This window comes from Gymnoscopelus braueri (genome assembly GCF_963280865.1).
Source record: "Gymnoscopelus braueri genome assembly, chromosome: 14".
NCBI lineage: Eukaryota > Metazoa > Chordata > Actinopteri > Myctophiformes > Myctophidae > Gymnoscopelus > Gymnoscopelus braueri.
Window position 1 is genome coordinate 11,285,786 of NC_137619.1, and position 16,092 is coordinate 11,301,877.

The window sequence follows — 16,092 nt, forward strand, 5'->3', positions numbered from 1 at the left end:
ATAAATTTTATAAAAAAAAAACACCTGAATAAACGAGTCAACGTTGGTCAACACTACTCTAAAGTAGTCCCCAATAAACAGAACCACAACATGCGTTATGAGAAGCACAATAACGGCTTCAGCCAATATTCATCAAACAAAGTGATTTGGGCCATTCATTTCTTTTAGAAAAACAAAACATTCATCAAGCTACAAGCTAATTTGCAGACACGTCATTCAAACAGAGAAGACTGATTAATTAATGATTGATGACTAATGAACAAATTGTGATGTCATCGATGTCCTCTGGGTCTGTCCAGACGTGTGTGGGGGAAGTTCAAGAGCATGGCGATGACAGACGGCCAAAGCAATCTGCTTAAATAAATAAAGCTTTATTCAGACTGCGGGCTAATCTGATTTGCTCCTCAAATCTGATCTTTAGGACTGATCTGTCCACACGGTTATTTACAAGTGACCAGATAGGATTGGGTATTCAAATGCCTTCGGTCCATCTGCATTGGTTGCTGTGGTAAACGTGTAATGACATGCTGTAAGTGTTTTGAGCTTGAAAATCACCTTTTTTTTAGGCGAGCGCCTAAAGCGCCTTTGTTGTTGCACAACAAAATATAAATCTGACTTCAGTGTTTAAGTGTACAAGACTGAGACAGCTTTAGAATTCATTTGAATCACATTTCAAACCACCCGGGAATGTGTTTCAAATCTGATTAGCAAAAAAATCTGTTTCTATTCGTTTTTTTGCAATCTGGACACGTCCAAATATTGGATTTGGGCTGCTAGTGTGAAAATAGCCTAATTTAGGGGTGTTCACAGTGGCATCCAATTGCTGAAGAAATTAACTTAAATTGTAACAACTAAAGGTGTCATCTTTTGCGCATAAATGTTTCTAGATAAAGAACTGTTTAAACTGCTCATAAAAGGAGCTACAGCATGACATCCTCTCATATGTATCCTCAAAGCATGTTGAAATTAATGTGCAGAATTATGTGAAAATGTAATGAATGGAATAGAACGACTAAGTTGGCATCCTCGAGTAAAACGTGGCCTTAAAAGGCACCTTAAGATTTAGATTTAGACTCCATTGCCCCAGAGGGGGGGTCTGTTAGAAACACACAGATGTAAACACAGCAGAATACAGATACATTGAGTATACATCAGCAGCACAAAATGTTGTCAGCGAAGCAGTTTCAATGCTGAAATGGCAGAGGGGACAAAACTCTTTCAAAACTGAAATGAGCTCTCCTCCATTTTAAGTTCCTGTATCTCCGTCCAGATGGCAGTAATGCGAAGTGATGATTGAGGGGGTGATCAGTGTCATTTGCTATTGGGAGTGCCAGGCTTGTGAATGTGATGGCTCCGTCATTCATATCTGAGAGTTTGGATGTAGGAAGGGAGACAGTTTTAGAGGCAGTACGTGTGTGATGCCGTTGAGTTTGTTTTTGTTTGGAGATTGTCAGGTTAAAGAGGGAGGGGGGAATGGTACAAGAGGATGGGCTGAATTGTGCTTTTATGTAGCCATAACCAGGAGGTGGGGTGCAATGGACTCTGAGAATGAGTTTGCAGAACACGCGGAATATTTTCTGGGATTGATTATGAATAGAGGTGAAAACTAAACTGATTTATTTTTTCAAAAGACTATGAATGACCACCCAGAGCATCCTGACAGGGGCGATCACAGTCTGGTACGGTACAGGACTAGCTCCACCCGGGACCAGAGAGGCCTGTGGGACTGATACGACGGCAGGTGTTTGAGCAGAGCAAAAAGGATGCTGAGGGCGAACGACAAACATCACCCCAGCAATGGACTGGTTTGTGCCGATGCTGACTGGCAAGCACCTGAGTTGTCTCAGAGCTCAAGACTCGGTAAGTCTTTCCCCTGAGGCTGTCAGAGCCCTGAACAAGGACATTATGTATTATGAGATTAACTTGTATTGTGCATTCTATGTAGCCGACTACTAAATTATTCTGCAACATTATTCTGCACACTCCCCATTGCTGCTAAAGGGTTTTTACTCTTAACGGTCTTTCTTAACCTGTACTATTCTCATCTTTACTTTTATTTACTTATGTATTTTTTTTATGTTCATTATATCGAGTATTATCGTTATCTTTTTGTGATATTTTAACCCTTTAAGACCGGGAATGCATCTGTGTGTCATTTTAAGATTTCTTTGGCTATTCAAAAACAGCGAATGAGTTTGTACATCTGCTATTTTTGAATAGCCCAAGAAATATTAAAAATGACAAATGATGCTTTCCCGGTCTTAATGGGTTTACTGCTTGTACTATGAGTGAGTGACACATGAACAATCCTGAATCTTGGATCTTGAATCAGTCCAGTGTTGTTGTGTGTGTTTGATGTGCTAATGACCGGTTCTTTCGTTTTTCCACGTTCAGCTGCAGGTGGTTATCACTGCACCTCTGTGTGATGGGAGAACTGGAGATCTGAGAGGCAGTAACAAGAGTTCTGGTCGTTGTGTAGTCCGAGAATAACATGTTGCATGTGGTGTATGTGTTGAGGGTTGAGGGGCTGGTAGAGTTATTTGTGTATAGGGTGTTATAGGAAGGAACTGAGAACACGACCCCATCCCGAGGAGCTTCAGTATGTTGGCGATGACACCCATTGTCTATGGTCTGTTGCTATGGAAGTAATGAATCTAGTGTAGTAGTTCACAAACTTTTTGAGTGGTGCCAGCCACTCCTACACTTGACCGAATGTGTGGGTCTGTCCGTCCGTTCGTCCGTCCGTCCATCCGTCCATCCGTTTGAGCACGGCCTCAACAGCTGCAGCTGATTGTTTGTTTTTTTAATAAAAATGTCAACTTCCTGTTGATTTTACTATTTGAAGATCTGGATCCGGATCCGCGGATCCAGTCCAGGTTTTCTACTTATTAAAAATGGTAAAATCAACAGGAAGTTGACATTTTGATATAAAAAAAAAAACAGTACTGGGTTTGGTGATGTTCTATATTGTCTGAATCAACTTTGTTTGCGTTCGTTTACATGCTAAAATAGTGACTTTGAGAGCTGTTTTACCATACAATGTAAGTCAATGGAGAGCATATTTTGAATTATCAATTTCTAATCAATGGAGCAATTTTTTTTTTTTTCTTGCCCACCTTTGGAGTTACATCATGGCAAGGTAACTACACAACCCAAACCTCTACCAAAGTGGTCTTGCCCTTTAAGGCCAGTCCACACCATTGCAATCCCCCCCCCCCCCCCTCCCAAGGAACCCTGATTATTATCACTTTGATAATCACTGATCTAGCCGCTAGATCAGTGAACAGCTAGATTCTAGCGGATGAGGAGTTAAGGGATGTTCAATGTTCAATCATCTGACACTGAATGGCACTGAGGGTGGAGCTCAAGTCAACAAAGAAGACTGCAGTGATGTAGCCTGGTGATTCCAGATGTTGAAGGAATCTCTGTCCCTCGTTTGGCCCCGTAGACAAACTGGTGGGGGGGGTCCATCTGTGGTCTGACGACTGGCGTTAAGATCAGTTTTTCCCAGTCATTTCATGATTATTTAATGAACGCGACCGGTTCAATGTGTGTGTCTGTCCTGTAGGACAGATATACTATGGTGGAGGACGGGAGGGAGGGACCGCCATGGAACAAAACTTTAGCACCTTAACTGGGATGCCATCTGGCCCTGGTGCCATGCCAGGCTTGCACCTGCCCGGCAGCTGCTGATCGTTCCTCCTGTGTTATGGGGGGGGGGATGTGTAGGTTCATGGAAGGGAAAGAGGGCAGCCACAGAACACCCTAGAGTCTGCAGCTGTCATCCCACGATGAACACCAAGGCTTCAGGGTATTTAGCCAGCATGGAGCTATAGCGCCCTTGGCTACTAGCTCGACCGCTACCTTGGTGTTAGCTCTGGTTTGAGATGTAAAGACATTAATAAAAAAAAAGAAAAACCGTCCCGGGATACGCCTCTTAGATACTGTAATATCTTGTGTGAGATGTTGATGTTTTGACCTGAGGGTGGTGCTAAAGGATAGCGGGATCACTCAAAAATAGCTAAGGGTCCGTCTTCCAAGTAGCATGAATATGCTCGGCAAGTTTCACTGCAATCTTGCTCATTACATTCTGAGATGGCTTGTGTGCAAAAAGTGGAACGTTTGGCCTAAGGGTGGCTCTAGAGGAAAGGCCATGGGGTCACCAAAATCCCTAGGGGTCCATCCTTTCTGAATTCCAAATTCTATTGCAATTCAGCCTGTAGTTTATTTGAGAATAAAACGTGTGCAAGTGGAAACTTTGGCCTAATGGTGGTACTAGAGTAAATAATATTTTATAATGTTGACAAACTTCTTATTGTTTGCATTTGTTTATAGACTCTACAAGTGTACTTTTGAGACCTGTTTGGATAAATAGATAGATACACCTCTAATAGATAGTATAATACTGTACGGAGCCTGAGTCCAGTTTGAGTACTACTGTGGGTAGATTAGTTGCATAAAGTGTGATTTTCTTTATGCATCTTTTGTATACTGCATGTATGTGGCCTGTGAATATGAATAAGTCTGTGTTAAATATGCTATATATTTGAAATGGGGGACTATGGGTATTTAACATGGGGATTCTCATGGCAAGTGTGCAACTGAAGTAACTTTGAGCCTTGTTGCTCGAAATGTCACTCTAATAGATCCTTTTAAAGAGAGCCATTTGGTGGGCGGCTTTTTTCTGTTTTTCGATTTCTACCAAAGTACCAAACATTATGCTTTTAAAGAGTTTTAGCCCTTCGTCTTGCCAGGTTGGAAGACCGCACACAAAAGCTCTATATAGCATCAAACAAGCACATTGAATCAGCAGTCAAGATATAGCCTGGTGCTCTTTTGTCTCCAGGTATAAAAGGAAAGCGGCGCCGGATAAAAGCTATCATGTTACTGAAAATCAAGGGATCAAGGGCACAATCCCCCCAGAACAAAGCTACAATAGGTCCAGTTCACGAGGTAGAAACACACACTAAATTACTTGTCTGCGGAGCGCCCGAACGTTCCCGACTTCAACCTGTGTGAACGTATAGGCATGTGTCCCTGCGTTTTAACTCTTTAAGACCCGGAACGCATCTGTGGGTCATTTTTAGATTTCTTTGGCTATTCAAAAATAGCAGATATACAAGCTCATAGCGTGGCACCGAGTGCACTATGCGTGGCACTATGAGCTTGTAGATCTGCTATTTTTGAAAAATCATGAAAAGTTGTGCAAATATTTGATTTTTTTTTCTTTTTCTTTGGCGGTCATTTGTAACTTAAGTCTTTGCTTCTGGGGGTTCCGGAACTAAATATTTTACAAATGTTCGCTTAAAAATATATATAATCCAAGATTTTGCTACGAATTTTCACGAGTTTTCAAAAATAGCAGATCTACAAGCTCCTTGTATATCTGCTATTTTTGAATAGCCAAATGGAATCTAAAAATGACACACAGATGCGTTCCCGGTCTTAATGGGTTAACACGAACCCAGGCAATCCCTGGGTCTCCGTGCCTAGTGCTCCGTTTAACGGTTGAGAGAGCACATTAAATTGTATAACCTGACCTCCGAGCATGTTACTGTCACGGCTGCAATAGAAATCCATTATGTTTATGTTGTGCGCTGGTGGTGCTGTTGAACACAAACACTATAAACCGCCGGATAAATGGGACATGGATGAGACTGTGCAAGCGCTATAGATTTAGCCCATTAAGACCGGGAAACGCATCTGTGTCATTTTAGAATAGCAGATCTACAAGCTCATAGCGTGTCACTTGGTGCCGCGCTATGAGCTTGTAGAGCTGCTATTTTTGAAAAATCGTGAACATGTGTGCAAATCTTTGAATATACATATATTTTTTAAGCAAACATTTTTAACTCAAATCTTTGCTGAGATGGGGGGTCCGCGGCCAAATACATATCATTTTGGGGGTCCTTGACATGAAATGGTTTGAGCACCACTGATACTGTATACTGTAGAAACATACGTTTTTCAGAAAACTGTTAGGATGTAGAAGATTTTTTTTTTAAATCAGCCTCAGGTCTCAATGGGTTAGACATCATGGTGGACGTACACGTCCGTATGGTCAATACAGTTGAAAATAAGTAAATAAATAAAAACACAACCCGGGAAGTTTAGTTTGTCACTAGCTGCAGCCTGTTCCAATTTTCTGGATGAGTCGTTTCAGATTGGAGAGGGAAATAAAATACTTACATTAAGATGAAGATACCATCGAGTATGTTTGTTAGTTCCCTGATAAGTCCTGTCATACCACAGTGTTTAGTGCCAAAATAACTTTTTTTGATTAATTGAATAACCGAGAAGGGTGTTTTTTTGATCGATGATCAATAATTTTTTATAGTCAATTAAATCGATTAGTTTGATTTAGGGATGCAAATTATCGATTAATTCATTAATTGATAGTTGATACAATTATCGATCGATTAATTGATAAGCAGCGTTTTTTAGGACCAAAAGTACAATTCTTGTCTGAAACCGAAAATGTGAGCAGAAACATAATTGCCCTGATGTATATAACATTAACGAGCATCAACGAGCATCAGCTGGACAGACACACACACCTCCCCTCTGCAGTGCAGGGCTCTATGGAGTGGTCTCATTTATCTCCAAAATACCTTGAATATGATGGAATATGATTAAGGATTACTGTGATTATGGTAAGCTCACATTTGATATCACACACACCATACCTGTAAATGGTAAATGGTGCATTTATATAGCGCTTTTATGCAAAGCGCTTTACATAGATTGTGCATTACATTCACCCATTCACACACACTTTCATACACCGATGGCGGAGGAAACCATGCAAGGCGCCAAACCTGCTCATCGGGAGCAATTAGGGGTTCAGCATCTTCCTCAAGGACACTTCGACACTAACTCTGGGGGAGCCCCCGAGCCCGGGATCGAACTGGGAACCTTGCGGTTTCCAGTTCACTCTACCCGCCCCCTGTACCTGTAACTTTCACTAGCCCAAGAAAATTAAATATGTTTTTGTTTTTTCCTCAATTTTATTGAAAATCGATACATTAAAATTTTATCGGATAAATTCTTAACAGCAATGTATCGATTATAGATTAATTGTTAACATCCCTAGTTCGATTAACTCTTGCACCCTGAGGTAATCTACCTTCATTGACGTCTCACAACTTACCCAATCAACAGCAGCACCACACAGACGAAGACAAACCCAACGGTGTACTTCAGAGCGTTTCTCACTTGCTGTAACGAAAGAAAGAAATTAAACCGTGGCAAACCACGAACCCGAGTCAAACGTAATTACTCATCGTGTGAGTGAAGGATAGGTATTCCATTTTAGTAAAGGACAAAGGAGGGGGGGGGGGGGGGGGGGGAGTGAGAGTTGTAGTTTTTAGAGCCAGTTTGACAGGGCAGAGATAGCTTCTCGTCCCCACTGCTATTCACAGTGCTTTGGAATTGACTGATTCAAAAGAATTCTCTTCCTTGGAGAGAAAGTGCTTCTGTCAGCTCAAAACTAACACACGGCAGGGGAAAAAACCTCTGCGGCATATAATCACTACATCTTTCCACTATAGAGGCCCCTCTGAAGACTGGCATTTGAAATTTCCGCAATAAGGATACAATGGTACACGGTTTTGAGCTTTTCCTCTTTTTGTCTGAAAAAGGTTTTCACAGAAATGTCATTACTAACCTTTTTTTTATCATTATTCTTCAGCCATTGTTTTCTTTTTTTAAGTGAAGCTATACCGGCACTACCTGTAAGGTTTGTCAGTTTTCTTATACTGAAAGGGTTCCAAACATAGCATATACTATAGGCCTCTAAAGGGCCCCAACTGAATTTGGATTGTGTAACATTCCATAATACAGCAGTGCTGCATATGGCTGAATTATCAATATTTTCCATATGGATAAGACATTATGCAGGTGTAATGAAATAGGCAGCATTTCAAAATTTCTCCTTAAGGGCCTAAGTAAGACGGATGTTTTGGTCAAACCTGGCAAAACACTTCATTGCTACTGTACATTTCTCCTCATCACCCATGTCTCCTTTGTCCCTCATGATTACATTATACCAAATAGGTGAAGAAAAAAACGTTGCTGTTCAGATGAAATAATGGGTTACCATTATATTGTATTTTCCCACAAAATGAATGATAGGTGCGGGGAAAAAAGGGGGAAAAAAGGATTGGTGACTTCAAGATGAAAATAGAGCACCTACATTTAAATTGTATAGGCACCCATAGGCAAGGTCAACCGTAATGTGAAAAAGTATTGGGAAAAACATGGCCCCGGTGTGGCGAAGCCATTCCGTCTTGAATAACAATTACCCATCTGAAAGAAAATGCAGTCTTACCGAACATCTGTTGACGCTGTCATCATCCCTCTCTTCGTAGTAAAAATAAACGAACGGGATCCAGAGGAAGACGCAGAATAGTATGATGGAATACAGGGCTGCGGAGACAAAATAAAGACTTTTAATATAGACATGAAACACAAGTCACCTGGTGCAGCTCGTGTGCTGAATATTGAAAATGCTCAGAAAAAAATAAAATAAAACGGTGATATCCTAATTATACTGAAATAAACACATTTTCTTTCTACTACTTGAAAATACTATGAAATATAAATGAACAAGCCAAAGGCTGCAGCTCAAAGTTAAGTCACAGCAGGGATTTAATGCCAAAAGTGCACACGTTAGTACTTGGATGTTAAGACTTAACCACTTAAAATCCTATATACTTTGTTGACCGGGGTCCCCCAGGGGTTTGTATTTGGCCCCCTCCTGTTACCCCCTCTGCATCAAATCTCCTGGTATTTTGAAGGAAAAAGAAATTAATGCCATTCTCTAATAGGCTTTGGTGTAACTTAAGGTAAATGCGCCAACAGTTAAGAACTTAAACTTGCCTTGACATAAAAGGGCCTTGAAAGCCGGTTAACATGTGGCCACGGCTATTAGGGAAAATGTGACATTTTCAGGGACTGGGCAGGGCAGGTTCAACTCATGATCTAATCCCAGTTCCCTGTAGCGCATCTATCTATTAAAATTAAAATTTTAGAGCCAGACTTAACTAGGGATGGAATAGTTAACCACATACTTAGTTGACCAGGGTCCCCCCAAAGCTCTGTAGTTGGGTCCGCTCCCCTTTTCCCCCTACAGTCTACACTAAATCTCTTCACCAGAAATAGGTGATCTAGGAGCTCACAACATGTCGCAATGCTCACCACAGAATAGGGATGCTAGGGTTCGTGTGCTTAAGATTGGAATGTTAGGAATGGAGGGTTAAAATTGCATTGATTGCAATGGCATTATTAATTGGGCCAAAGGATACAGACTTTGTTTTTTAAATAAATGATCATATTTGATTCTATTTTTGATTATGATTATATTCTTTACAGAACTCAGATTGCATTTATTCTCAATAGCAAAAGTATGCATTTTTCATAATACTAGCTACAGTATCTGACTGCTACAGAAACAAGACTAAGCAAGCCTGACACAGCCAGACCCTGGATACAGCCATTACATCGAAAATGAACCAAATATTACGTTTTGATGTGAATGTGTTCGTTTATCTTGCCAACTACATACTAACAAAAGACTTTCCCTGTGTACTCGACATCTTCGTCGGGGCAATTAGACAGCTCAATTTATGCCGGTTCTCAAATGCAGAGCGAGGGGGAGCGCTAGTGAACTTCTAACATTCTTCAATAATATAGATTTATGGAGGCAACAGAGTAGAATAAAGGGGACTAATTAAACATTTTACTGACCACTAGGAAAACAAATCGTAAAATGGGACCACACGAGTGCCTCCCAGAGCGCATAAAAGCTTGGCAACTTTCTGTCCAGTTACTTCTTGAGCCATTTGATTGGAATTAAGTCATCCAGTAAATATGAAATGCATGCACATCGCTGGCTGTGAGATAATGGAGATGCATACGCTCCTGTGTTGAGTTTGTTTGGCGAGAAGAATGAGGAAATGGGATATTGGCACATTGCTGGCTGTAGTGGTAATATCTGATGTACTGGTTGTTGAGGACCTTTATCATCTGACTGCCTACGGTAAAGAATATATTCATAAGTTGAGCCGCATTGAGTGCTCAACTAATTAATGAGGCTGTTTGTGTATATAAACATTAGTCAAATTCCTAATAACTTCTTATTTTTGCTTTTTCTTTTTACATAAAGGGTAACTTCAAAGGTCCTCTGGGCCATGTTATGTAAAACCTCAGTTGACCTCAGTTATTATTAACATAATTTGTACAGATATATTCATTACTATGATGAACAGTATTGCTTTTGTTTGTTTTATATTAATGTTACTGTGTACCATGTTGCTAGGAAACGTATTACGTAAATCGTATTTGTGTTTTGTGGGTTCACTGACAAGTGGATGGGAGTCTCTGAACTCTGGATGAAGCTGTTCATGATGGCCTTGCAGATTTGCTAATTTTAACTCAGAAAAGTTTTTTCTGAAAAAGGAGTCACATCGGCTTTCTCTGTGGGAAATTAATTTTACAGTTGCGGAGATGCAAAGTGTTGAAACCCCTATTTTGTCGCCACCAAAAATTGCTTCAGAGCGGCGTAAATCTGGCATTGGCTCTGTAACGTAAGTAACAGTAAATTCGTATTTTTTTTCTTTAGTACAGTAAGTATACTGGCTCTTAGCCAATTGTCACTTAGAAGGCAAGTGGGATGAGAAACAGAGGAGCAGTGTAAGAATTTCAGACATATTTTTTGGCTAGCTATCTTCTATCTATTAATTCACAGAATCTCTATCTGTGTCTGTGTTTCTGGGTGTGTTTCTGGGTGTCCCGGGCAAGGTATTAATTTATAACAAGGCTGTGTTAGGGGCCTCAAAATAAAGACAAATGGGTCAGATGTGCCCCACCCCCCCCCCCCCCAATGGTAATCACAATTTAAATTTTAAGCCATTCATTTAAGTATACAACAGCCTTTTGACCTTCTGGGGGTGAAATTCAAAGTGCTTTTCCTAAAAGGGGACATTCAAGTCATTTCCCAAAACATTTTCAGAAACCAGTGGGTGTACTTGAGACATATTATTTCAATATGCACAGCCCCACCCAGTCAGTCAATTACAAAATGGATCTTATTTTTTTTTTATTTTTTTAGCTTTTATTGACCTCTGTTATGGGTCCATTCCCTCATCAGTTAAGCATCTTTCAACAACATGAACCCTAGTGTCCCTGTTCTTTTTTTGGAAATGTTTGAATTTACGATTAGAGGTTATTTTCTAGTTTCCAGCAATTTGTCACCTATTTTGAGACTCTGACGGCACTTGGGGTTAATTGATATTTAGTTTCTGTCCAAAAGATTGCCTGACTTGTGTATATCTGTAGTGGAGTATGTGATTGATGGAGGGTGATGTATGACAGCGTTTCAATTCAACTCAATTAATTACTTTGCATAACTTGTGACCATTTCCAGAATCTCTCTATCTCTGTTGTTTGTGGATGTTTATTAAATGTTTTCTCTCACGTCCTATGTTCTATACCTAGTTTATCATGTAAATTAAGAAAGTAAGAAAGAAAGTAAAGTAAAACATGTCAAACTGCTCTGACTTGTCAAAATTGATTGAAAAGAATATATATAGGGGTTAAGGAGAAGGTTAAAAAAATACAGATAAAGACAGTAGCTTTTAAATCAAAGTACTGGGGCTGTGTGAAATACAGAAATCCAAACATCTATCTGTAGATGTTGTTATAACCTTGTGTCGTATCTCCTCCCTGGCTTCTGTTTTGTTTGCCGTTTTTATTCATCAGTTCTCATCTCATTTCTAGTGGTGTGTGGTTGTGCCTACGCATTTTTTGGTTTGTTTGCAACTCTTACAGTTGCATTTCGGGCCCATCGTTTGTTTCAGGCTGTCAAGAGTCTCTTTGAGTTTGAGATGGTTTAGCTTTGAAGCCAGATGTAGTAAATGTACGCTTTCAGAAAATGCCATTTTCTGTGAAGTACTAGTACCCACAGAAATTGCATTTTGTACCTCTTACAAAACCTACCTAGAGTAGCAGATGAATAAATGCCGCAAAAATAAAAATAGCAGCTCAAAGCCTTCTTTCTCTACATTGCAATATTGTGATTTTTATGTTACACAATGATGTAATCGTGAAACATGGCAATTCATTAAAATAATGTATTTGGTCAGCTGTTGCTCCTAGTTCCTGCCCTCATCTCCTTATGATTACACAAGGTTTAATAAAGCCAGAACAATGTACAAACCATCTACTCATCCATCACAAACGCACAATAAAATCATATTTGTTATGTTGTCTTTCCTCTAGCAGCAGGAGGAAAGGCCATGAGGTCATCGAAATCACTAGGGTTCATGTTTGCCGAGTGCATTAACCCAGTCAATCCTGGGAACTCATCTGTGTCAATTTAAGTTTTGAGCTGTAACCATTATTTTATACTTTGGCTATTCAAAAATAGCAGATCTACAAGCTCGTAGCCGATCTGCTATTTTCTTTTAAAATCGTGAAAATGTGTGCAAATCTTTGAATAAAGATTTTTTAAAGCAAAGATTTTGTAACTATAAATACATCTTTGCTTCTAGAGGTCTCTGGAACAAAATATTTTACAAATGTTAGCTTTAAAAAATAATAAATATATATTCAAGGATTTGGAGAAAAGAAAACAAGATTTTTCTAAAATAGCAGATCTACAAGCTCATAGCGCGGCACTCGGTGCCGCGCTATGAGCTTGTATATCTGCTATTTTTTAATAGCCAAAGAAATCTTAAAATGACACAGATGCGTTCCCGGTCTTAATGGATTAAGCTGCATGGCTCTGACAATCTTTATAGATGATATGTTTATCCATGAGCCCCCCTGGTGATGTTAACTTCCCACACAGATTGTTTTTGTTCTGTTAGCAAAACAACACTAGCAAGCATATAACAAACAAGACTCACAGAGCAGTATAATGATAAGTAAAGAATGATAACAGGTACCCCACAGGATATAAGACTTCAGGACGTACAGACAGGCCAACGGCAACACAGGAGTCCCCCAGGGCTGTGTCCTGAGCCCCCTCCTCCTCTACTCTCTTGTACACCAACGAACCGCGTCGCCGCCACACACAGCTCCAACTTGGTCACTCAGTTTGCCCGACAACAGGAGAGAGGTCAACAACCCGACACTAGTGCCAGGAGAACAACCTCTCTCTCAACATCAACAAGACCAAGGAGCAGATCATGGACCACACGTTGTTTGTTTGTTTATTTGATTGATTGATTGATTGATTGATTGAGGTTTTTATTGACCAAAATAAATAGCGTGGCCCGGACGGCTGGTGTAGCCGTCTGGGCACCTATAGGCTGCTAATGCCGCCTGACAGCCTGACACACAGTGAAACCCTCAGTGATTAGCAACCATCAGGGGATCGATTACTACTTGAAAAAATAAGAAAATCTCAAAATCTCTGGCAGTGGGTGAGTGTTTTAATGTATACACTCTGGCAGTTATAGAGTAAAAAAAATAAAAATAAAAATAGTGTATATTTTTGTGCATCTCTGCAGGAAGAGAGAAATGGCTGGATCCCATCACCATCAACGGATCTGCTGTGGAGAGAGTCAGCAGCCTTAAATTCCTCTGTGTTCACATCAACCAGGGGCCTCACCTCACCACCACACCGGCACACAAGTGGGTGAAAAGAGCGTAACAACAGTGCCTCTTTCACCTCAGACGGCTGCAGAAAGTTTGGTATGGAGCCCAGAGATTCCTACTGGCCTTCTACAGAGAGAGGCACAATGCTGAAGATGCTCGGCACGAGGCCCAACAAGATCCTACGGGACTTTTATAGATCATCCTGACCGGATGCATCATTGCCCTGGCATGTTGAACTGAGCTAACTCGAGCGCAAAGTGCTGCAGAGGGGCGGTGTGTGTGTGTGCGTGCAGCAGCACAAAGTGCGTCACTGGATGTGAGCTGCCCTCCAATCCAGGATATACACAATGGACCCGTGTGTGTGTGTGTCATCAAAGCTCGTAGGATTATCAAAGACCACAGGCCCCGCCCCCCGGGACAGATTTGACCAATCAGTTATGAACAATGGACAGTCACACTAACGGCCTGTTACCTGACTGCCTGTCACACACACACACACACACACACACACACACACACACACACCAGTGGTGTAAAGTAACTAAGTACATTTACTCAAGTACTGTACTTAAGTACAATTTTGAGGCATGTTTTACTTTACAGAAGTATTCCCCCAATATTCAGTACTTTTACTTCAACTCCACTACATCTCAGAGGCAAATATTGTACTTTTACTCCACTACAATATTTGATAACTTTAGTTACTAGTTACTTTTCGGATATAAATTATTACATTATAATAATTATAATATATTATAAAACATACATTAACCACTTTAGCCCTATTTTATACCTATAGGCTATTTGAAAATAGCCGATCTACAAGCTCACAACGCGTCGCGATGCGACGCGTTGTGAGCTTGTAGATCTGCTATTTTCAAACATTTTAGTACTTTTACCTTTTGGTACTTTAAGTATATATTGATGCCAATACTTTAGTACTTTTACTCAAGTAACATTTTGAACACAGGCCTTTTACTTGTAACGGAGTATTTTTATATTGTGGTATTGCTACTTTTACTTAAGTTTTTTCACCACTGACACACACACACACACACACACACACACACATAATGCAAATTATTAAGGCAGGGCCTAGAGCACACACAGCACCTTACACAGACTAGACATTATTTCTATTATTATATAAGTAAACACATCCCACACACACAGGCACCCGACACTTTATATAATTGTACATATTTATATACTGTAGACACAGCACCTAAACAAACAAAGGCACCTTACATTGTGCAATTATTATTCTACAGTATTTTTAGTACGAATTCCCTTTTCCCCCTACTGTGTTTCTATTGTTACTTTATTGCTGTTTTGCAGTTTTTCTTGTTGCTGCAATGTTGTGCAGCCGAAAACCCACGCATTTTACTCTCTTATACTTGTATAATGGTATGTAAATAACAATAACAAGAATATAAAAATATTCTGAAAGGGCGTTTGAGGGCCAGTTCCACTGTCATAAAGATGGAGGCGCTTTTATGATCAAAGCCTATTAGATATACAGTATAGAGATATCTAGAAATAGAATCTAGAATCTATAGGCCACTTGAAGTGTGCCGAGTCAGCTGAGAGAATTGTGTTCCTTCCCATCAAATGATGACGTAATTAGACTGAACAATTCGTTCAATGCTTTACATTTCAACAGGTTATCATTCTTCTACTACCGCTTTGAGACAAAATTAGGGAAGCGGACCATAGAAATCAATTGAATTTATGATGTAGCACTGCAAAGAAAAATACATTCCACTTCTGAAAGTAAATATTGCACCAGGGAACATTCCCCAAACCCAGTGAGCCGTTGTATCCATCAGCTGCATTAACCCATTGATACCTGGAACGCATCTGTGTCACTTTAGATGTCTTTGGCTATTCAAAAATAGCAGATATACAAGCTCATAGCGCGGCACCGAGTGCCGCGCTACGAACTTTTTGATTTTTTTTTCCAAAAAACTGTTAGGATTTTTTTTTTTTTAAGAATCGCCTCAGGTCTTAATGGGTTAAGCGCAGGCAATACATCAGCCCCCTGGACAAAGAGTTGTATATCCTCACATCATCCAGTGCTTTAGGCTGGTCCTGTTCAAGCTGCTGCTTTTAGCCACGGTTTAACGCACTAAAACATAAAGGTCCTCCAGACCTATCCTGTGTACAAGCTGCTTCTTTTAGAGCGGATTTAGCAGAGGTTTGCAAACTGGGAGTTTGAGGTATGACGGTGGGGTCGCATAATGACATTGACAAAGAAACATGTAACCTTCCAATTAACCCATTAAGACCTGAGAAGATTCTAGAAATGTCTTCTAAATCCTAACAATTTTTTGAAAAAAAAAAAAAAAAAAATTCAATCGATTTTTCAAAAATAGCAGATCTACAAGCTCGTAGCGCGGCACTCGGTGCCGCGCTATGAGCTTGTATATCTGCTATTTTTGAATAGCCAAAGGCATCTAAAGTGACACAGATGCGTTCCAGGTATTAATG

The 16,092-nt window shown here is 40.1% G+C and overlaps 1 protein-coding gene across 1 annotated transcript in view; it reads right to left on the reverse strand.

Annotated features, from left to right (window-relative positions):
- Positions 1-16,092, reverse strand: part of lmbrd1 (LMBR1 domain containing 1) — a 170,812-nt gene that overhangs the window by 115,508 nt on the left and 39,212 nt on the right. The window contains exons 4-5 of the mRNA XM_080448670.1: positions 8,330-8,427; positions 7,151-7,218 (exon numbers count right to left, since the gene is read on the reverse strand). Coding sequence (XP_080304796.1) covers positions 7,151-7,218; positions 8,330-8,427 — 166 coding nt within the window. The remainder of the gene's footprint in view (positions 1-7,150; positions 7,219-8,329; positions 8,428-16,092) is intronic.